The sequence below is a fragment of the Echiichthys vipera genome (assembly GCF_963691815.1).
Source record: "Echiichthys vipera genome assembly, chromosome: 18".
NCBI classification, from domain to species: domain Eukaryota; kingdom Metazoa; phylum Chordata; class Actinopteri; order Perciformes; family Trachinidae; genus Echiichthys; species Echiichthys vipera.
This window is the reverse complement of record NC_139843.1, coordinates 14,570,299-14,593,764: the sequence shown is the minus strand read 5'-3', so window position 1 is coordinate 14,593,764 and position 23,466 is coordinate 14,570,299. Positions and strand designations below refer to the sequence as shown.

The 23,466-nt window shown below is 41.6% G+C and overlaps 2 protein-coding genes across 2 annotated transcripts; one reads left to right on the top strand and one right to left on the bottom strand.

The window, feature by feature from the left end:
• The first annotated feature begins 911 nt into the window (after nucleotides 1-911).
• Nucleotides 912-23,080, top strand: ift140 (intraflagellar transport 140 homolog (Chlamydomonas)). Its single transcript, XM_083932355.1, has 30 exons — nucleotides 912-1,043; nucleotides 1,534-1,697; nucleotides 1,770-1,991; nucleotides 2,296-2,417; nucleotides 2,555-2,685; nucleotides 3,236-3,411; nucleotides 3,484-3,575; nucleotides 3,721-3,827; nucleotides 3,982-4,124; nucleotides 4,259-4,462; nucleotides 4,590-4,662; nucleotides 4,777-4,868; nucleotides 5,011-5,138; nucleotides 5,309-5,426; nucleotides 5,582-5,703; nucleotides 5,799-5,931; nucleotides 6,145-6,276; nucleotides 6,856-7,100; nucleotides 17,882-18,059; nucleotides 18,541-18,731; nucleotides 18,833-18,928; nucleotides 19,041-19,173; nucleotides 19,543-19,686; nucleotides 20,399-20,527; nucleotides 20,706-20,888; nucleotides 20,987-21,190; nucleotides 21,336-21,548; nucleotides 21,822-21,985; nucleotides 22,100-22,241; nucleotides 22,342-23,080. Exons 2-30 carry the CDS (start codon nucleotides 1,551-1,553, stop codon nucleotides 22,519-22,521), a joined length of 4,344 nt encoding a protein of 1,447 aa, XP_083788481.1. The 5' UTR covers nucleotides 912-1,043; nucleotides 1,534-1,550; the 3' UTR covers nucleotides 22,522-23,080.
• tmem204 (transmembrane protein 204) lies at nucleotides 8,721-16,850 on the bottom strand. Its single transcript, XM_083932356.1, has 3 exons — nucleotides 15,754-16,850; nucleotides 14,777-14,932; nucleotides 8,721-10,716 (listed from the first exon to the last, which is right to left on the bottom strand). Exons 1-3 carry the CDS (start codon nucleotides 16,031-16,033, stop codon nucleotides 10,472-10,474), a joined length of 681 nt encoding a protein of 226 aa, XP_083788482.1. The 5' UTR covers nucleotides 16,034-16,850; the 3' UTR covers nucleotides 8,721-10,471.
• Nucleotides 23,081-23,466: the final 386 nt, after the last annotated feature.

Here is a 23,466-nt window from a genome sequence, read left to right as displayed (position 1 = left end):
CCAACATTTCCCCCGTAGAGTACGGTGGCAACGAAAACCTTCCCTATAACAGGCAGGAACGTCAGACAGACCCAGCTCTGTGGAGGACGGACATCTGTCTGCACCGGTTGGGAGGAAGAAAAGGAGAGAGAAAGAGAAAAGATGGACAGAGAGAGACAAAGACAGAGACAGACACACTTCCAGTAACTATAATAATATCTACAGTAATGTGAATATGACTCATATGTTATGGCAGTTAAGACAGCAGAACAGTAGAAACAAGCACAGCTAAGGTGATAGGTTATAATAGTAGCAGGAAGCGTCATGCAGGACCACGGCAGCAGGCACCACCACGATCAGCAGAGACCTGCGAGACGACAAAGCACAAACAACTCCGGGGAAGAATTTGAATTAGTAACATGCATTGATGAGACATGAATGATACAGACAGAGAGGAGAGAAGCTCAGAGTATCTGGAAAAGTATCATTCCCCGGCAGACTAGGCCTATAGCAGCATAACTAAGCAGAACAAAATCAGCTTAAAAATAACAACATTGCTAAGAGCTCATAAGCCCTAGCTGTAAGCTTTATCAAAAAGGAAAGTTGAAATACTGGGGCAGTGTCTGCCTCCCTAATAACACTTGGGAGTTTGTTCCACAGGAGAGGAGATATGGTACTAGGAACTCTTTAAGATACGACGGAGCCTGACCAATAAGAGCTTTGTAGGTAAGGAGAAGGGTTTTAAATTCTATTATAGATTTTACAGGTAGCTGGGGTAACTAAATTAAATGCCATATGATTTTTTTGGCGAGATTAGATTGCTGACAATTAAACCATAGAGAATTTACCACGAGCTTCTTCTTCGACGAAACTCGGGTTAGGTTCGTTGTTTTCCGTAACTCCTCCTTCCCTGTTTCGACTTCGAGGTTGTCAGGGGCAACTGGAAGAGACGCTCTTTAGCTCACGCAGGAGGCTACACAGCACTGAGAGTGAAGGTCGATGTTTTAGGTTGTTTCGAGATTTAACAACTAAATCGACATTCACCTGAAGGAAACAACAGTGAGGTTGGTCTACGGATAATTTAACTGAGCGGTCATTCTACAATAGCGAGGGCTAGCTATTAATGCTAACTTTGGCTAGCTTACCTAGTCTAGCTAATGTTAGCATCTAAAGCTAACTTAAGTCACATAACGGTACTGCTAGCGTTAGCTGATAGTAGTAGCTATTTATAGTGAATCCTTAGCTAAAGGTAAAGTACACGTTGTTTATATTTAACGTTACCAATTATCAGTTAGTGAACTAATGCTAAGTCAGCTAACGTTACATATAAACTGAACTGTATATATAAACATATACACTTACATTTGGAATCATGTGATGAAATAGTTTACTAACATTAGTAATTACTGAGATTCTACTACACGAATTAGACAGACAGCTAAGTAAGTTAGCTGGAAAAAAGACATTAAGCTGCACAACAAATACGAAGAATGATAAACGGTTTATAATTCTGGAAGTTCCACTCCTATCCCCTGTATTTTCTCTCTTATCCAGAGAGCAGCACTGGGGACATGGCGGTGTATTTTGACCACCGTATTGACGCCCCTAAAAGCAGTGATGCACCCTCTCAGTTGACCTGGCACACTGCTGTTCCTGTCCTGGCTGTGGCCTCAAGCAGCTCCACCACTGGGGGCAATGTAGACCTCTACCTGCAGCAGGTAAGCACTGTGTTGTATCCCCTTATATTCACTGTGTGTGAATATTATTACAGCATTTGTGTCCATGTGCAGGGGGAATATGTGGAGAACTGCCATTTAGAACGTCTTCACCAACCCACAGTGCTGCACTGGCATCCCACAAAGCCAGTGTTGGCAATAGGCTGGGATAATGGAGAGGTAGTGCTGCTGACACATCCCTCTGGAGATCAAACAGTCCTTCCCAGCACACATACAACCTGCATCACATTGTTGGAGTGGAGCAGCTCAGGCAGCCGCTTAGTAACTGGTGATCAGGTGAGTGTATTGTACTGACTGTATACACAGTCACTCACACAGAGCATGTCATGTGAATATACTCATGCAATAATATCTGGCGGATATTCTGGTGGGCCTGAATTCCATACATGATAAACATGCATTTTTCTGAGAATATTTGGACCAAGGTTGGATTATCAACATGGTATATTTGGAACAAGCCCTAGCAGGGTAATTAAGACAAACTGGCTGAAATGTGTGCACAGATTCAATCTGAAAACAATTAAATTTCACATTTCTTCTTAAAGAACCACATAAATATAGTGTAATTATTTAATGACAGAGTGGAGCTCTAGCAGTATGGAAGGTAGATGCTAGAGGGAGACTTCAAGGGAACCATCTTGCGAAGCATGAATACAACAAACCTCTAACTTGCTGCATCTTCAGACCGGCCTCACCTGGGGAGTAAGTAAACAGGATGCAATGCTCAGAGTTAGTTATTCTTATTGGCAGTGAGATGATAATCAAAACATTGTGATATCACTAGACCCTCTTGATCTGAATGCTGCATTGCTGATAATAGGACCTTACTCATGTTACAGCGATGTGGCAAAGCTAGCCCGGGCATCCGTTAGTGGAGATGAGAGTGCTCTCGACATGTTCAGCTGGAAGGGAGCACCTCTCAAGATGGGCCCTCAGGAGGGACTAACATTCTATGTCAGCACTGCAGATGGTGAGAGCGTTTTGTTTTTGTTGTTGTTGTGCAGAATTTTAAGTATATTGCTGTTTTGAAGTATTTTTGTACCGCAGTGAGTATGTTTTCCTAAAGCAAAAATGTGTAGCTCATGACTTTTACAATGTCAGCAATGACCTTTCTCTTAGACAGCTCATAGTCTCCTTGAGAGTATTTTTAACCATACTGGTTAATTGCTTGTAGCATTGTGCTCCATCCCTGAGCAGCTAAACAACAGTGGGAGTTCTTCTAAACCAGTGTTGGCCAAAAGGGAGATTTGAGAGAGAATCTAACAGGCTCAATGAATATCATTCAACCAGACATGAATATAGATGATTAATCCATGTTAAGTCGTAATAAACTTGCCGTTTTTCAGTTCAAGAAAAAAAAAACATCAAGCCCACTTGTGCAGTTTTTCCATAAATGGTTAAAAAGGCATGGCAGCATTGTTACAGTCCTATCAGATATCTGCAAAATATGATAATGTTGTGCTGTTATGCAATGAATACCTCACTTTTTTAATCTTTAACCCTATATACCTTTTATATAGGTAAGGTCCACAGTGTGGATGAGCATTGTAAGACAAGCACTCTGCTCAGTGTGGAGGGCCCAATCAAGAAACTGCTCTACCTCAAAAAAAGAGAGGCACTTGCTGTGATCACAGAGAGTCTGATGTTGTCACAGTACACTCTCGGACCTGAGGGAGGAGCCCAGGAATTAGTGAAGGTATACAAAAGTCAACAATGATAAAAAAAAATCTCTTAAGATCAATTTTTTAAACATGACTTTTTGTGGCAGGTTAAGTTGAGCAGCAAGGCCGGGCAGAATGTCGACATTGTCTGGACAGAGAACAACCTCCTCATCACAGCAACAGGGGAACAGGTTGTCAGGTCAGTGTACTCATACTGTTTATACTTTTTTTGTCCTGCAGCTGCTGTAAACATGTTGGCTGCAGGTACTTTACTGTGCCACATACTGTTTGTACATACATACTTTACATTCCATTTATATTTAAAAAAAACAATTTTTTTTTAGGCTGTGGGACCTGGACGGAGATGACAACTATGTTTTGCCTCTCGACGAAACTCTGGGGTTTGAGAGAGGAGAGATGATCAACTGTGTTTCATACTGTGCAGGAAAAGGTAACTGAAAAACATGTTTCCCACAGTGTCAACACTGTGAAAGGGCTACTTTTTGTATGTGGCAGTTTCAAGATGTTTTGATTGATACTACTTACTACTTGTTTTAAACTTTGTCAAGCCTCATTTCTTTTGTATTTTCTTGCTGCCTACCCAGAAATCTTGGCAGCTGGTACCAGCCACGGGCGCATCGCAATGTGGAAGATGGTGGTGCAGTCAGGCGGCAACAGAGGTGAAACCAAGGCTCAGTGGAAGCTACAGTCACCCACAGAAATAGAAGGAAATGTAATTCGGCTACAGGTAATGTCTTGACTAACATTTTTACAGAATGTGATATTTGCAAAATAGTTATGTGACATTATGTTATATAAACATAAAAATGTTGTTAACATATATATAGTATATATAATATTCACTCAGCATTTCAATTTCAGTGGGGCTCGAGCCTGAATCTGCTGGCAGCCAACAATTCGAACTCGGTGCTGATCCTTTGTGAGCATGTGATGTCAGCCCACTTCAGCCAGCAGGTGGCAGCAGTGCAGCTCACCCCAACCCAGCTCAGCACCACTCAGTTCACCACAGGAGTGCACCTTGCTCTGCAGTCTGACATGCACATCAAGGGAGTTTGTGTTACTAAAGTAAGTGTGAAGTTGAGAAGCAGAAGAATTGCTATTTCTCTGTATAAGACACTGAACGCCTCTGCAAAGGTTTGCCCATGAAGACGAGTAAAAAATGATAACTGGATTTGTGTCGTCATACCAACAGGATTCAGTAACGGTGTGGAGTGGCAAGCAGGTCACTGTGTATGAGCTTTCAGGGACAGTTCTTCGCAATACAGGTACACAAAAAAGCCAAATGAACAGACCAAACAACTTTTTATAGATGGGACATGTTGCCTTAATTTGTAAACTTGTGCTTTCTTTTTCAACCTACTCTCTTGCTGATTTCCCAGGATCATTTCCTTGTGACTCCCATGTTGTAGCTGTACATGGTGAGAACCTCTACACCGTGGAACCTAACAGGGTGCAAATTCGCACGCCACAGGTCTGTTGCCCCACCTCAGAACTTACTATGCGGTTTTCACTGAACACAGAGATGGGACAAATGTTTGAACATGCTTTTTCTAATGCAGTTGGTATTTGTCGCTATAAATTGGTCAATATTTGAACTTTCTTTATTTCTTTAGGGCACCGTGAAGCAACTGCTGACCTTCTCCAAGGCAGAGGGCAACCCTGTACTACTCAGTGTGTGTCAGTCTTACCTGGTGGTAGGCACAGACACAGCACACATTAGAGTATTTGACCTCTCCCGAAGGTATAATATTATGTGGATGTTGGTGTCACTTCAGTTCTGCTATTCTTCAATTAAAAAAGTTAACTAAATAGCTAAATTCCATGTATTGCAGATTTCTGCATGTATTGCCCATTTCTATGTATCAAGTACTTGTTTGTCCTACAATGCCAGTCTACTGTATGCCTTTATAGAGATGCCAAAGCTCACTGCAGTGCTAAGAACCTGGCTGACCAGATTGCCAATCTGGGAGCCCTGAGGTCAGTCAAATGTAATGCCAACGGCAGCCAAGTCAGCATCCTAATTTCTCAGGTGGGCAATGGGCAACATAAAACAGTCACTCTCTCCTTTATGTGTGTTTTTGCTGATACTTTACTACTTACTATTCAATATTTTAGTATGTTATAATGTGACCATTTAATCTAAAAAACTCTGCTGACTGAGCTGTATGTCACTCTTCCTCTCAGGTTAATGGACGACCGGATCATAAAGTGTACTTTTATGACGTTGAAATGGACACTGTGGCACACTTTGACTTCTTCGTTGGCAGACCCTCCAGTGGTATCTTAAGGACAGAAGAAAGTGAAAGGTAGCTGCTGTTGCTTCTGACTGTATTTTGTATTCTGCCCATGTAGATTTTTCTTCTCTGGTTTTATTATAATGAACATGTACATTGTGTTTTAGGCAGCATGTTCAGGGGACAGAGCTCACTGGTCGCTGCCCTATTTCTCACTTCTGGGACGAGAGTGAATCTCGTCTTTTTAGTTGTGAGACTGTGCCCATCAGCTCTGAATCATCAACTAGTTTCTTGGATACGGTAAAGACTGCTCCTTCAAAGTCCAATGTAGTGAGATTACCATGTCTTTTAGTATAAATCAGGTTATTGTGCTATATAAATACTGTAAAAGTACCAAAATGCTCAATCTACAGAAGAATTCACAGAGCCAGTATTCAGAGACTGTACCATTAAACCAGCTCACATGAATTCTGTAAAGTATATATGTATGTGTCTTGACTTCCTTCTGCTCAGGTGGACGTGTCAGTAGTGACGCTCTTCTGTACGCAGGAGCATGGGCTCCTCCTTCAGGACTGCTACCCTAAACCTTCAGGCCTGCAGGCGCTGCTGGCTCTGGATGTACCGTATTATTATTTCAGCTGCAAGGTGAGGACGGAGTTCACTCTGTTCTGCTAGTGTGTTGTTTTGGCATTGGGGGGTTTCTCATAAGGCATCTGGAAAGTTGTAGGCTGGCTGTTTGAAATTTTGAGTTTTCATAAACATATCCCTTCTGTGTTTTTGTTTGCAACATCACTATTATTATGTGAAACTCTATGGGTTTGGTCTGCCACACCCTAGCTATTATTTCGGAGGGGTGGTGTCTTTTTACCAGAAGTAAGTGTCTGTTACCTACAGTTCATCATAAAGCTTCGGTGTTCTTGAACCCCAACAACTATGGTCGTGTATGCACTGTGCTGCTTCAAAGCAAAAAATAATGCATTGACTTTCCAAGATCAGCAGCACATTTGCATCCATGAAATATCTAGATGTCATCCAGTTTCCATCCACCTTGTCTTGATGAATAGATTTGTTCGGTGATGCTTTGTTGTTGTTTGGTTTGCCCTGCCCCTTATCCATTCCCAAAATCCATGTTTTCTGCAGAATTTTACTTCTACCAATAATGATCGTACCTCACAACACCAATTATTAACAACTCATTTTCCTACATGGTCTACCCCTCCTCAGCCCGGTGAGAGAGATCCAGGATTAGCAGAGATTTTAGCCACAACACCAGCACCTACACAGCAGACCCAGCCACCAAAGGGTTCGACTGCCCAGTTCCCCCATATGGTGTCCAGACGAGCTCTCAGAGACTTTGGAGGCCTGGAGAACTGTGAGAAAGCCACCCGTGATGCCATGCTCAACTTTAGCTTCTACCTGACCATTGGTGATATGGACGAAGCCTTCAAGTCTATCAAGCTCATCAAGAGGTAAGGCATCAATATGTGCATAAACCAGCATTACAGGTGTCAGCTCAAAGAGAGGAGACATGCAGGTTGGCATGTCTCTGTTTGATTGCTGTCATCACTTCTTCTAGCAGCTCTTTCAACAGGGGCTTTAATTCAAAGGCTACAGGGACAGTATTGTTGCTACAGCCTTGACTCTTCCTAGAATACTCTGCTTTTGATGATTTTCAGTCGGATAACTGTAATGAATTGAAAGGGGCATTCTTGCCTTTTGCTCTTTTTCCCCCTCCTTTAATTTAGCACCTTTGACTGTTGAGGTCAACATGGAGTAAACCTAACACAATAGTTTTGTAAGCTTAACTTCGAAACGGCAGTCTGACACCAGTTTTGGAGTACAAACCAGGGGGACAGGCACAAATGTTAAGCAATGTACTGCTGTGGCAGCAGCTAAATGTATTTCAGCCAGCATAATAAAAAGGCCCACCTAAAAAAAACCCGAAAAAAACAGACAGCCCTAAATAATACAAACAATACAGGTATGTGATAGGTGAAAAAAAAGAAATGCCACTCTTTTTGTCTTTCGAAAGGTCTGTACATAAAATATTATACAGTATAATGTATATTTGTAGAATTTGCAATCACTAAAATATAAAATTAAACTCCGCCGTTTGTCTGTCCGTATCTCATATCATAATGCTATAACCAAGTCCGATCCACCAGAGCAGAAGTTTTATTTGTTTATGTAAGTACATGAAATAGTATTTTAAACACAGGACATGATTAAGGACTTTTTCTGCTACTGTGCTTAGGGAAGGAACTCTTCAATGTGTATATATGTGACTGTTTCTGTTAGTGTGCGGGTGTGTTCAGAGGGGATGTACTTTTCTAAACACACTGTGACTTACACACACACACACACACATTAGGTCTGTCTGCCAGTTTGGTCTGAAAGGAGTGCCCTTTCCATTCTTGCAAACATTGAATCAGGCCACTAAAAGTGTGTGTGTGTGTGTGTGTGTGTGCGTGTGCGTGTGTGCGTGTGCGCGTGTGTGCGTGTGTGCGCGCGCGTGTGTGTGTGTGTGTGTGTGTGTGTGTGTGTGTGTGTGTGTGTGTGTGTGTGTGTGTGTGTGTGTGTGTGTGTGTGTGTGTGTGTGTGTGTGTGTGTGTGTGTGTGTGTGTGTGTGTGTGTGTGTGTGTGTGTGTGTGTGTGTGTGTGTGTGTGTGTGTGTGTGTCATATATGTGATTTCAGGAAAGGTCTGATATTATCTTCAGCAGTATACGTGATGCCGGGCACTCGGTCGGTATTCTGCTGCAGTGTTGTATTCGCACGTACAAATACAACGCAAATGGAAAAATAGCATATCCCTCTGACCGGATATTTCAAAGAGTTTTATAGGCGTGATGACAGTTTTACTCATTTCCTCACTGATGGCTATTTTTACTGCTGCTTCTTTTTTTAAAAAGATTGTTATTGTGTTTGATTCCCGCATTTCTCCACCCACAAGAATATGCATTTCCTCTAACCTGTGCCTTCTGGGACTTGTCTCTATGGCGTAGATCTCTGAAGGGACAAAAGACTCTCATACTTGAGTACAGAGATCATCTGAATCACTGATATTGTCAGTATGAAAGTCCCACTGCCTCCCAAAGCAGCATGTTGGATACAGGTTGGAATGTCTTTATTCAGTCCAGACTGTGCTACTTCCTCTCATTCATATTGTCCTTGACTTTAGGTGACATGCGTCAGGGTTATCTGCCCACATGGATGCAAGCCGTCTCTTACTATTACAAGCAAAACTCCTCTTTTCCACCAGGAACAAGGAAGTGTTCTGAGGTTAAGCAGAGACTGATGGATGATGTTATACTCGTCATTATTGGCTGAGGTACATATGACCCTCATGCTCCCAGTTTATTTGTCTTAGGAAAGTAGTTCATTCACTGCATGGAACCATTACAGTTCTGTAAATCATTCTTTAATGATCCTAATACCATTCCCTGAAGAAAACATTATTTGAAGTTTTCCACTCTGACCTGATCCCCATTGCTGCATGCATCATTATAATTTTAACGAAAAGACAAATTTCTTCCCTTTACTACTGTATCCTTTTCTTGAGCTTTCAACCATATCTCACAACCCTCTTCAGCGACAGGCGTACTGTACTTCGGTCACGTGATAACAAATTGCTGTGATATATGGTCAAAAGCTCTGGAAAAAAAGTTAGTAAGGGAACCTTAATATTTACAATATCACAGATACAGTCTTGAAAGTCATGCTAAAGGTTTAACTTATACGAATACATGTTATATCTGTCATTTTCAATGAAGTCCTGTGTCCATTTTTCAGGTGTGTTGGACAGCAAAACAGCAACAACAACAACAACCACTATGTTTGAATATTTACCAATAGATTTATTGAATTTATATGATATATTATTATTTTAATGTGCCCCTATGTTTGGCCATGTGGAAGACCCACAAATGGCCTTGAGTTCTTTGCAGAAGTATGATATGGCCAAAATAATACTACTACTAATAAAAGCACTATACTTTACACTGTATTATATTAATTTAAGTAAACAATATGTACCACAAGCGAGCAGAGTTTCGTTTGGAAAGCATCATGAAACATTTGTATTGAAATGTGTATGTCATTTCAAAATGAAGCACACTGCCAAAATATGAGTTTACACTAGTTTAACAAATCTAAATCAATTCACATGCATTAACTGGCAGGTAATTTGTCTTTTTGATTTATTTTATTTTAAGGGGCAAAAAGCAAGTGAGGTTCTTCCCTCATTTCAGTTTTATTTCACCAGATCAAAATATCTATACCTTTAAAAATGAAATACTGTCATTGATTTGGGAAAGCCCTATCAAAAACTCGGCTGAGGCTGACCGACTCTGCTTTTACCTTGTTAGTTTTACCTACTTACTTGCAACATATATAATCAATATCAACATGTGTTTCAATTCTATCAAGCTTTAAATGGATGAAAACAAATATGAGGTATTCTGGTGTAACATAATTTCCAATTTATAATTATGCAGGAGGCCATTTAATAAGTGCACATAAAAAAAAACAGGTCAAGTTCCAGCTTGATCTTTTCATAAGCAGGCTGTTTCATACATACTTTTAGTTATATCTGTGACGTGTGTGCACTAAGCAGCAAAATAATTCCGATAGCTTTGTTTACGGTGGGAGAAGTTGTGTATTATAGAGATTTACAATTGCAGGTACATGTTAGACCAGCTGTTGTAGAAACACAGGGATGCCGTCCTCTCTTGGGAGTCACATTGAAGTCTCCTGGCTGAAGTAAAACATGGGTAATTGATAGCACAGCATTGTCAGTGTTGCGATTACTCCTTATTTGCTTGGCTTGTTAAGTCACATGGCTCAACAAGGCGACTCCACATAGTCATTGTCTAGGCGCGGGTGGAAAGGTGATGCCAGAGAGCGACTGATGATTATAACTCGAGGTGCAAGGCAGTCATCGCGGCGATGTAAAATGTTCCAGATGAGCATGGCCGCAGCCATCGTGGCCAGCAGGCAAGCAGCTATGTCCAAGTAGCAGGAGTAAGACAGGTGTGTGTAGGGTCCGATCCTGTAGAAGGTCACAAGTCCAATCACCAGCACAAAGCCTGTAAAGGAACACAGAGAGAAAATACTGTGTAAATGCACTGCCATCCTTATTAAGCAACATCTCAATGTAAAGTGAAGTTCCAGTTGAATATATTTATTGAACATTTAAATAGATAGATGGATAGACAGGGAGTGTGGAAAGTGAATCTAAAGTGTCTAAGTGAAATCCCGCACTCCATCCCTGTAACCTTGTGTTTCACAGTTCAGCAGGAGCTCTGTGTGAAGCCTTTGAATTTGGAAATCTGTTTCCTCCTAGGAAGAACTTCTGAGATCTGGAGATCAAAGTTCTCAGTAGCGTAATAATATCAGAAGATGAAATATACGCTGGAAAAGCCTTTGAGATGTTTTATCTCCTGATTTCTTTGATTCACAGTAAGTCACGCGATGAGGAACCCCTGGTTGCATGCGAATATAAAAAGCCACAGCCTTCAATTCCATGCTGTTTCTTTGATCTGAACTTAGTTTTATCGCCGTATCTCAGGAAAGGTAGTCACTGTCTCCATAGCCCACACCTTTCCTCGTTCTTAAGAGGTGTGTATGATTAATTCTATTAAGGTGTCCACAGTCGATCCTTCATTCAAATGTGATCTGGGCCATGACCCTATACTTCAACAATATACAGGTCTGGAAACCTGCCCCATCCACACTGGTATAAATACGGGGACCAGAAATAATCGCTGTAAATATGGATGTTGGTGCTTATGGGATATGAAACAGTCCGTTTCCTGAAGCAGTCAGCGGCGCCAAGGGGGTTCGTTCACTTATATTTCATTCTCTACCTCTATAGTGAGCTGGCTGTCATTGTTTTAAATGAGGATGTGGTTAATTGTGTCCGTGTATCATTGCGTGCTTACCACTGTGTGTAGGCATAAGAATGCAACTGTCTGTTCATGTTCAACCTGTCTGGCTTCTTATCCAAGAAAATGAATAATCTCCTGTCAAGGTTCCAGCCAGGGTGGGCTGTGTGAACCTCTTTTTTGGCACAGACTTATCTCCCAAACTTCCTTCCCCTTCTTCCTCTTTCCATCCTTCCTTCCTTCCCTCCTCTCCACACCCTAAGCTTCGAGGTTAATATATTTGCTGGACATTTGACATGATCTGTCACAAAGAATGGCTTATCTTAAGATTTGGGATATTAGGTAGTTATGTCTTGAGAATCAGTGTAGGAATGTGTATGAATGGGTGAATGTGGCGTGTAATGTAGAGCCCTTTGAGTGGTCGGAAGACTAGAAAGGCGCTATATGAATGCAAATCCATTTACCACGTAATTGTATAGAATGACCAGCATGCCTGGATGTCTTTCTCAAACCTGTGTCATTCCCTTATTAGCAGGAATCTCTTGAGCCACAGATTTAACTGATCTGTGAGCCCCACAGTTTTAATTCCTCAAATCAAAATAAATTATAATGTCCGTCTAAGAGGGACATGACCTGCAGTTATGACTTTTGATTTGTTAGAGCTGTGTCCATTCAGAAAACACATTCCAGAGTTGTTTCCACGGGTGAAACGACCCAATATTGTGCTTTCAGTGTGGACCTGCCAAAACTGCTTAGATATCACTGAATGGAACTGGATATTGTTATTCTGCAGTCTGCTTTCAATAGCTGAGCATTTTGGCACGTCTGAAAATGAAAACATTCCTGAGAAAGAGAATGATGGGTAAAAATATCTCCATTCATTCAGAGCTGAAGCCCATTCACTAACTCTGTGTGGGAGGTCTAAAGCAGGAAGGGGGAATGTTTTACTAAATTAACTAAATGGTAAAAAGAAACTGTTTGCACTTGGAAAATGGGGCCCCTTAACTTGGATATGAATTTTGTAAAAGCCGTTATTAATGATTTTTTTTTTAAATCATTTTTTCTTATTTTAAGACAACTAACCAGCTTTCATTACTGATGAATCTGAAACTTACTTTCTCTATTAATTGATTCAAATAGCCCAATATTTGCCAATTTAATTTCTCATCCAGTCCAAAAGCCTAAAATCATATTGCTTATTTTGTCCAACCAACAGTCTAAACCCCTAGAAATAATCACTTTACTATCAGACAAAGACAAAGAAAGACTATGAGACAAAGAAAACAGAATATAGATTCATATTTGAATCTCATATTTAAATATTAGCGTAGCCCAGTTTGATCAGAGACAAACAGTCATTGACACTGTGTCAGAGACTCCTCTGCTCTTATTGGTTATTTTAGGACTTTGAGTCTGCCTTGTGTATGAAAAGTGCTATACAAATAAAGTGGCCTTGCCTTGCCTTGCCTAGGTCCGTCGCCATTAGGAGCCGACACGGAGCAGCAGGTGGAAACACGGGTACATGGCTTTTTCACAGATGGTACTGTCAGTGACTGTTGATTGACTCGATTTAATGATTCTTTTGTTTCAGATCTAGATTCAAATTACATTCTTCTTCACCTTAAAAGGTCATTCTTGACTTTGTCTGTTCCTGCTTAGGTTAAAAATGTATTAAAGCTGCCTAATGATATGAAAGATAAATATATGGAGAGGAGGAGGAGTATTCTGTTTTTGGTTGGAAGCATTCCATTTGCCAAGATACATGGCATCTTATGACTCCGCAGCTTTGTTGACCATATATGGTAAGAGAGTAAAATAGGAAGATGCTGTTTTTCCAGAGAGCATTACTATTTTTAGTCAGGGAAATATTACTCTTTGAACTTTGTCTCTGTTGTTACTAATGCCACGGACATAGTATCATCACTGACCATGTTTGCAAAACCGCTATGAATGTCTACCACCCACGTTCTTGATAATGATTTATGTTTATTTTGCCATTGTCTTTACTAATCATGACGTGATGAGATGATTTCCTAGTCACTGAGGTTGGCTTGTTGTGTTGTCTAATATTGGAAAATACTGTAATGTTGGGTGGGTCTCAAACCTCTTGCCAAGGTCTTCAGATCAAAGCCCTCATCCCTGCTGCAATGTGTGCCGAAGACGCCAGCGATGACTCTTGGACATTTTGTAAACACAGACATAAAAGATAGGCCAGCTTATCTAGACAGAGGCAATTCCCACCCTGTCGCTGTATGTACCACAGGACATTTCTTTACCAAAACACACTATAAACACACAATCGCAACACACAAACACACTGACATACACATTATCCCTCCTGCCAGTGCACACACAAACACACAGTCCCTGTTGAAACTGTCTTTCCCGTGCATTCCCCTCCCCTCTTTTTCCTTCTTCAGCTCGGGGGTTTGCATAACAGGTAGTCACAGACATTTCCTCGTCCTGAGCAGGGATATCCTGGCGCCCGACAGTCGCTCCCCGGCCCGCTGCAGCTCTGGCCCATGGACTCTGGACTAGGACTAAATTTAGACCCAGAGCAGACCCCCTTTATGCCGCTCTGCCACAATGACACCAAGTGGCTGAGCAACCACTTAACACAACACAATTCCTCAGCAGGGGCACTGGTACAGACCATACTAGCTCAGCTGTTGTTGGCACAGTGGGATGGATGGATAGCACTAAATTATGTTCTGTGCTAATTAATCCCAAGGATGGCCCTCTGACTGTTATATGGTTTCCTAGTTTTTTTTCCACTTAGTTTGGCTGCTCTATTGTTTTATTCAATTATTTATACTTTTCCTCTCTGTACGCCAAAATTCAGCAAACTGTGATTAAATGAAAATAATGAAGTATGGTACAGTAATTCAAGTCAATTATAGCTTCCACCACTGTGCCATTTTCCAATAATTCAGGTTTACTTCTTACTGAAGAAGTTTGCTGCATTTTGCTTGAGTTTTTCTTCATTGTTTTCCCGTACTATTTGGCCCCAGAGACTGATCTTCAGTGTTCGAGAGTCAGCCAGTCTAGCTCCCCCTGTGATTTTATCTCCTATCTTTGGCACTATACCAGAGAGCATGTAATCTTTGCCCTGCAACATCTGGTTTTCTCTCTTTCTGTGTCAAAATGATTTAATGTGCATAGTTTGTTGGATAGAAGGACATTTCATCAGAAAGGTACCTCCTATGAGGCTTGTTTTTCTGCTGCTGTGAAACAAACAAATTGTAGAAATGCTCGTACTCACTGGCTAGTTGGAAGAGTGCAGCAATGGCCTCCTCCCACCACTGGGATTCCTGTGTGATGAAGGGCAGCTCCATCAGGCCTAGAAGGAAGATCAGCTGACCGGCAGTCAGGGCCACCGTCGCCATCAGGTTACATGCCCGCATCATGTCAAACTGCACTTTAGGGACCAGAAGAAGAGCTGTGTCATTTTCCTGCACTGTCATCTGCATGCATCCATTGTATTTGCAGGAGAAGTTGAGTCTAAATCAGAGGTCTTGATCTTTTAGAGAGAGTAGTCTATACAGTTGTAGCAAGGTGGCATTAACATGATTATGATATTTTATCCTGAATGGTGAGGCACATTTTTGTCTAACATTAGTAGGCGTTGCTGCCCATTGTGTCCAGCGATGTTGGCCCGTTGACCTTGTGACTTTTTCTTGAATGAAAATTTCTCAGTGGAGCTTAATTTAAGAAAGCAGGTAAATCCACATAACATAAGTCTGAAAACTCATCCAGATAATATTAATACTTAAACCATGTCCGTAACATGATTGCTCAACAAAAAGATGTGTTTGACTTGAAATAACATACTGTAAATGATTGGCTGGCCGCCATGTGTTACTGATAGTTCTAATACATCAGACAGATTGGATTTATGGATGTTGTACACAAGTTGATCTGTTGTTGTTGATATTCATCTAGTCAATTGAGTATTTTGGTTTTGAAACATAGTCAATCATTTTGAAAACATAGATTTATTTCTTTAGTGACTCAGTGAAAGTCTTCTGCAGTTTGTTTCATCCATAAAAGGACAAACATAAAAGCTACTTCTGTGACGTGTCTATTACCTAACTATTAATTCTTGGATATACCAATCAATTCGTCTACCAGTCTGATGAGAAACAGTAGACATTTTGCCAAGTTTGCTAATATTTTTCAGAAAGCAGTCATAAATCTCATTATGTTGCAATTTGAAGCAAAACTAGCATTAAAACTTACATTTGACAGTGCTGCGGGACTCTTGGTAGCCTGCATAATCAGAGCCCCATCCCAGGCTTTCACACTGCCTCTGTGCCCCCTGCCCCCTTCTCCCAGCCTGGAGATCGTCGCGGCCCCTTTCCCCACCAGTGGGGCACATCCTCCAAAGTCCCACACTCCGCTTGCGTCCGTCCTCCAGGGCCTGCAGGACCCAGCTGGGGGTGAAGGCTGCAACATTATTTAGGACCAGGGACAGCAGGGCTACTGCCACAGCTGCCGCCACTAGCCTCTGCACGGCCATGCGGCGCCGGGCGCCCGCCACCTCTCCTCCTCCCTCGTGTCCTTCCACCAACCCCTGATCCCCCGCAGTGTCCTGCCCGCTCCCTTGCCTCTCTTCTGGGGCAGTAGCACCAGCAGTGCTCTGGCTCCTCTCCACCTCCTCCACTGCCACCACCACCTCCTCCTCCTCCAGCTGTTAGCGAGTGTTGTCCCAACTCACACAGAGGTGGAATTGGGAAGAGTGTTGTCTTGAGGCTTAGCTAAAGAACATCTCCATTCATCCTCATTCAGGAGTCTGTTGTTGTTGCAGCAGATCTTCAGCCCTCCTCCTCAGACAGCACCGCAGGTACACCAGGATTAATCCAACCGACACCTAGGTCCATTCCACTGGTTCCAGCTGATTGCAGCTTGACTCTTGGGTCTTGCGGGCTTCTATCTTCTGCTTTACTTTTTTCAGTGCGTTGCTTATTGCACTGGTCTTACTTCTGTGTGTGCAGCTGGCTCCTTCGTGTAGTCAGTAGATCATTTTTTTTCTCTCTCGTTTCCCTTGTCTTTTTCTTTAGGCTACTTCAGATTGCCTTTGGAAAAGTAGAGATACAAAAATGCATAGATTCTCAGGATGCCGTTGCTCGGAGCAGTGACTTTACTGACGCTTACCAAGACTGTCTCTCAACTAGAAGAGCCCCCACTGCCTGACTGGAACAAGTAGTTCTTTAACCCACCTCCCTCTGCTTCTTTCTGTCTCTCCCTCTCTCCCTCGCTCACTGTTTCTCTGCAAATCCTTGAGGTCAGAGGTGCAAATGTGGGGGAGCTGCTGTTCGTCACAGTTCGCAACTGTAGTGAGCTTTAAACAGACAGCTCCCTCCTTCATGATCACTTTAAATGTGCATGTGTGTGTCAGTGTGTTTGTGCGGGAGAATGTCCAAAAGACCCCCTCTTAGACGTCACTGTTGTGTATTCTTTTGTCTGGAGCCCAGGGGGCGTTCGCTAAAGTCCTCTCTCGTGTGCAACAAACATATTGGCCGCCGCAGTCAGCTAGCAACAGGATGTGTTTCCTGAGAGGAAAAGAGGATGGGAAGAGGGGCCAAATGTAGACCCGTTCCTTCTCTTGTCTTTCCTTTTCTGGCTCTCTAGATCTTGCCGCCATGTGTGCAGCTCCCTCTATTTTTCTCAGCATTTTAAAATATCTCACATTTCCTTTTCACAGTTGGTTTTCTGTGACCATAAAGAGCCAAATTTTGGCTAACAGTTACTTTTCTTGCTTTTTCTCTTCACTTGGCCCGTCATTCCCCCCGCTTATAGCAGGGCCCCTAAAGATTTGGGGTATTTCCTGTTGCCTAACTTTAATAAACAGCCCACATCTGTATCAGCTAAAGCAAGGAGGAGGGACGTGGACGCAAATAGAGACCAGATGGCTGAGGAATCTTAAATTTGGAATTGAAGCAAAAGAAAAAGAGGATAGAGGGGACGATTTACGTCAGCAAGACAAAAGGGGGGAAAAAAAGGAAAGACAGAGATAGAAAAGCACGCCTTTTGCTTTGTGTTAAAGTCCTGAACACTTCTTGTATTTCAATGCTTATGTTTGTGTTTATGTGCAGGAAGTCTTTTGTCGAAATTTGTTATAATCATGATAAATATTATGATTCATGATTAATATATATTTGGCCAGTGAGACCAAAAGGTATTTACCCCTTTGGGAAAAACCTTGTCACTGTTTTTACATGCATACTAAGGGTTTAGGACTTAAAGCTGTTGTGCACAATTATTTACAGTTTAGGGTAGGTTTATATTTTAACTGTTGAATAATAAGATACCAAAGCAATGGGAACACATTACCCTTGAAAACAAGCCATTTCTCTTTTCTCTGTAGTAAAGCAGTATGGGAAAACATGGCAAGGATGTGTGTGAAAACCCGCCGGCTGGATGTGGCACGTGTGTGCCTTGGGAATATGGGAAATGCCAGGGCAGCAAAAGCACTGAAGGAGGCGGAGGCTGAGCCTGAGCCAGAAGCCCAAGTGGCTATGTTGGCCATTCAACTCGGCATGCTGGTAAGATATTTAATATTACTGTAAATGACCGATGAAACATGCTGCAATCAGGTCATCTAATAGAGGGGCTTGTGCCCATTTTCCTCCGCCCTATTTATGGAATACCTTAAAGTCAATGCATTTGTTTTATGTGTTTTTTTTATTAAGTGATGTACTGTTCTTTCTTTTATTCATCCATTCTTCCTGTCATCATTTTTATTCAGAGCAAAACAAAATCTAAAAAGGATAATAAATAAAGGCAGATATAATATAACATACTAATGACTGAATGGCCCTCTGCCCAGGTCATAAAACCATCCAGAGGATATTTCTTCTGTACTTCATGAATAACCTTAAAGCTTCGTCCAACATATTGTCACATCCTTTGGCTATTAATAACATGTCCTCTGTTTAGGCCTAAGCAGTGCATTACACGAAGACCACGGGACTTTCCGAACCAAAGACTTTTATCTATCCCCCATCTTTTCCTGTCCTCCAATAGGAAGATGCAGAAAAGTTGTACAAGTGCTGTCAACGCTTTGACCTGCTGAACAGTTTCTACCAGGCTTCTGGCCAATGGCAGCAAGCTTTGGAAACAGCAGAGAACCTTGATCGCATCCATCTGCGCACCACATACTACAATTATGCCAAATACCTGGAGTCCATGGGCGACAAGACCCTGGCCCTTACATAGTAAGATGGAATCTTTTGTGGTTTTATGTCAATCACTAGTTTTGAATTTTATGCAAATTTACTATGGAAACAAAGTGTAATTGTCAGCCTTTTTGTTACAGTTATGAGAATTCAGACACACACAGGGTCGAAGTACCCAGAATGCTCCAGGATGACACATCATCTCTAGAGATCTACGTTAAAAAAATGAAAGACAAGTAAGTCCAAAGCTTCTCTTCATGGTATATACTTTGTCCCCTAAAGAGTATATAACATGATTTGCATAATAATATGCGCTTAAACATAAGTCCTGTCATTTTATCAATCCAGGAACATCTACAAGTGGTGGGCCCAGTATCTGGAGAGCCAATCAGACATGGATTCAGCACTTTGTTTCTATGAATATGCCCAGGATTACCTCTCCCTGGTTCGAGTTCACTGCTACATGGGAAACATTCATAAGGTGACTCGGTTTGTATTAGGGGTGTCATGTAACATTTAGAATATTTTATTGAAAATATTAACATTTGACTCATTTTCGGTAATACACAAGAGCAGACAGGCACTAAAACAGTGTGTTTAAGACAGAGGGTGAATACAGGTATATTCAAACTGACAGTATGAGAAAAATAATGTGTTTTTTGGAACATTAAAGCATGTGAACATGTTCTAGTATAAACCCAAACTGCAGGAATGAAGCTGAACCTGAATGAGACCTTTAACTCGCATTACTTGCATTTGACCCAGAGGAACATATTGTAGTAACAAACATACAGTAGTAATATTGATGTAGTGAACTGTCCATAAATGTGGCGTTTATGTATTATACCAGGCATCCGAGATAGCCAACGACACAGGTGACAGAGCAGCGTCATATCACCTGGCCAGACACTATGAGGGCCATGACGATATCAAGCAGGCGGTCCACTTCTACACACGAGCCCAGGCCTACAATAATGCCATACGACTTTGCAAGGTAAAGCACTCCACTCTGTACTTTTCTGCCCATTCTTAAATAAAAATCTATGTGAATACCAGCATACAGCTTTTTATAAATCAAGACTTGAATTTATTGTATTTATATAGAACCTTTCAAAACTACGAGTGTTTCCTCATGGGGGCCGACCACACCGGGAGTTGTCTCTGGTCCACCGATGCGGGTGCTGTCCAGTGGACAACCCTGGCCCGGGTGGCTTGAGAGCTCTATACCGTGGTGTGGAGCCTCCTGGCTGCCTGGGCTGGAGTGGTCCCTGTGGCGGCGCCCCTTGCAGCCGTGGACCATGATTTTTCTCGGTGTGCGCGGCCCCCAAAGGTAGATTCTTCCTTAGATCTCGGTGCCTAGCCATGTCCCCTCAGCAACAGCTAGTGTATGTGTGTGGGTGTGTGTATGTCTTTGTGTATCTCTGTGAGTATATTTGTGGGGGTGGGAGGTTTGAGTTTTCATGGTGTTTCTTTGTTCATGTTTTGCTTTGCTTTTATTTTCTGTAAGGCACTTTGTGCTACTGTAAAAAGTATGAAAAGTGCCATATAAATAAAGATTGATTTGATTTGATACTGACACAAAACCAGCACAGAAAATGGCAGCTACAACTGCAACATATTCTTGTTCATCTATTGTTTCTGTGCTTCGGTCTTTCTTCCAGTGGGTTGTTGACATGTGTGTATTGTGTCTACTCTATCTCTAACAGGAGAATGGTCTGGATGACCAGCTGATGAATCTGGCTCTGCTGAGTAACGCAGAGGACATGATGGAGGCCGCCTGTTACTATGAGGAGAAAGAAACCCACATGGACCGAGCTGTTGCACTCTACCACAAGGTCCTTCACAAATGTCTGCTTTTTCTGAGTGACTTCAGGTTGATGCATTCTAAATCAGTCCACGAGGGGACAGTATTGCACCATATATTTAAACAGAACAATGGGCGAAAAAAAACACAGAATTTTTGTTACGGAAATATGTTTTTGTTTTGTTATATATTTAATTTCTCCACTGCAGGCTGGTTACGTCTCCAAAGCTCTGGAGTTGGCCTTTGCCACCCAGCAGTTCTCTGCACTACAATTGATTGCTGAGGATCTGAATGAGTACTCGGACCCAGCCCTTCTGGCACGCTGCTCTGACTTCTTCATCACGCATTCCCAGTTTGATAAGGCCGTGGAGTTACTGGTGGCAGCCAAGAAGGTACTTGTTTGTGACACATCATCCCCAATACTGTACATTGAAATATCAGTTCATATGTGCATACTGATTTGTGTTTTTTTATTTGTTTATGAACAAAGTACCATCAAGCCTTGGAATTGTGCGTGACCCAGACTTTGACAATCACAGAGGAGCTGGCAGAGAGAATGACTGTAACGGATTCAAAAGACTTGTCTGAAGAGGCCCGAAAGGAGCTGCTGGAGAGGATAGCCGACTGCTGCATGCGTCAGGGAAATTACCACCTCGCCACAAAGAAATACACACAGGCGGGCAACAAGCTCAAGGTAATACTGTGGTGTGTAGGAAACACTATATGGATTCGGCAACAGTAACATGTGCAATATATACACACACAAATACATGCACGTACAACTTAAAATATGACAGTGTTAAACCCTAATTAATTTTTAATGTATTTTTTTCTCCCAGGCCATGAGGGCACTCCTCAAATCAGGCGACACAGAGAAGATAATATTCTTCGCCAATGTTTGTCGTCAGAAGGAGCTTTTCATCATGGCCGCCAATTACCTCCAGTCTCTGGACTGGCGGAAAAACCCAGAGATCTTGAAGACAATCATTGGTTTCTACACTAAAGGCAGGGCACCGGACCTGCTGGCTGGCTTCTATGAAGCCTGTGCTCAGGTAGAGCAGATAATAGAGCACCGTACAAAAGATTCTTCTATTCATTATGTTTATTATTGGTACTTGTTGGGTTTTGAATTGACAATAAGCATTTTTAAGATAATTCTCTCAGCATTTTCTGGAGGAAAAATGTTACCTTAAAACATTTAATTTTAGGTTTTAACATAGTAATCCCACTTAAGGTAATATGTTATTTCTAATAGTTGAAACTTCAGTAGAGCATTATCCCGGCAAAATGCATTTTTCAAATAACTCTTGTTTACTTTTGTTAAGGTGGAGATTGATGATTACCAGAACTATGAAAAGGCTCTAGATGCTTTGACCGAGGCTTTCAAGTGTCTCTCAAAAGCAAAGGACTCAACTGGACAACAGGAAGTTAGACTTGCTGACCTGCAGCAGAGAGTCACGCTAATCAAAAAGTTTGTCAATGCACGCAGGTAAGAATATAAAACTCTTTTTTTCCCCCTTCCAAAATAGACATTTTCTTCTGGGAGGTTTTGTTATTTGTCTGGCTGCTGCCTTCATCTGAGGTGCTGAGCTGTTGTCTGCAGGTTGTACGCGGATAATGCCGGTGAAGCGGTGCAGTTATGTGAAGAACTGCTGGAGGAACCGGAGTTGGACCCTGCTGTCAGGATTGGGGATGCATTTGGTTTCCTGGTGGAGCACCACTGTCAGCAAGGCAACTTTCAAGTGGTGACTATGATTTTCTAGCTTTTTATTTAAGCGTTTAACCATTGTAACCAACGTTGATGTCTCCAGATTTAAGCCTCTCCTTTCCATTTTTCTTCTCCAGGCTTACCGTAAGCTGGAGGAGCTCCAGAAGCTTTTGCCATCACAGAACGTCAGGTACTATGTCAGCAAGGCCAGCCTACAGTCACTGCAGAAGGAGATGGGAGTGCCCATGGATCGTGGTGATCATAGACACAGTGTGAAGGAGGAAGATGAAGTGGAGGAGGACTTTAATGTATCTTGAATAATTCTCACTGATGTTTTTATTTTGTTGAACGATATATTATATATTTTCATATATTTGGATTCTTTATTGATGTGCATGAAAAATTCATATTTTCAACCACATAAATATGCAAGAATCTGCAACTTCCTCAGACTGGAAACGACTGTGCAGTTGGCGTCAGAGTTACCAACACATTGGTAAAATGAGCACACAGATGGATTGTAAAAAAATAAAACAAAACAACAAAAAAGGCACTTGATCATCACACTGTGGATGAGCGATGTGGTGCAAAGACAGAAGACATGGGGGGAGAACACTACACCAAGACCACATGAGGTTATTTAAAATCTTCCATACTCATTAAGACAGTTTGTTTCCTACCTCAAAAAAAAAATATTTTTGACCTGCAATACTTTAACCTTCAAGTTTTCAGTGTGACTGAGGACCAAGTGAAGGAATCAACACTAATAAATTCTTCTGAATTTTCAACCCTTTTTTTCCAAATGTGGGACACAGATAACCTTAACCTGTCTGATCTGTAAAAAAAAGTTTCGATTATTTAATGCAGCTCTTCTATTCTCCCTTCAGTCCTCAATCTGAGTTGATCAGTACAGATTGATGCCTTTGAGCTGGATTTTTACATCTAAGTTTGTCCCTAAATGTGCTGTTTGTTATAGATTTATCCCCATATCCAATTATGTGGTTTATAATGCATTTGGTACATGTATTTTTTAATTAATTTAATGTATAATTGTAAGTATCCTCTCGTGTCAAAAGTCATTTTTCAGCTATTTTTGATAACTTCCAAGGCGATTTCTACTTAGCACATGTGAATCAATGTGTTTTACATTACAATGCATTGTTCCTATGCACTGAAAAGTTCCTAAAATAAAACCTTTTTATAAAGAAAGTGCACTGTATGGCTTGCATCTTTTTTTTAATCAGTATTTTTTTTCATAGATT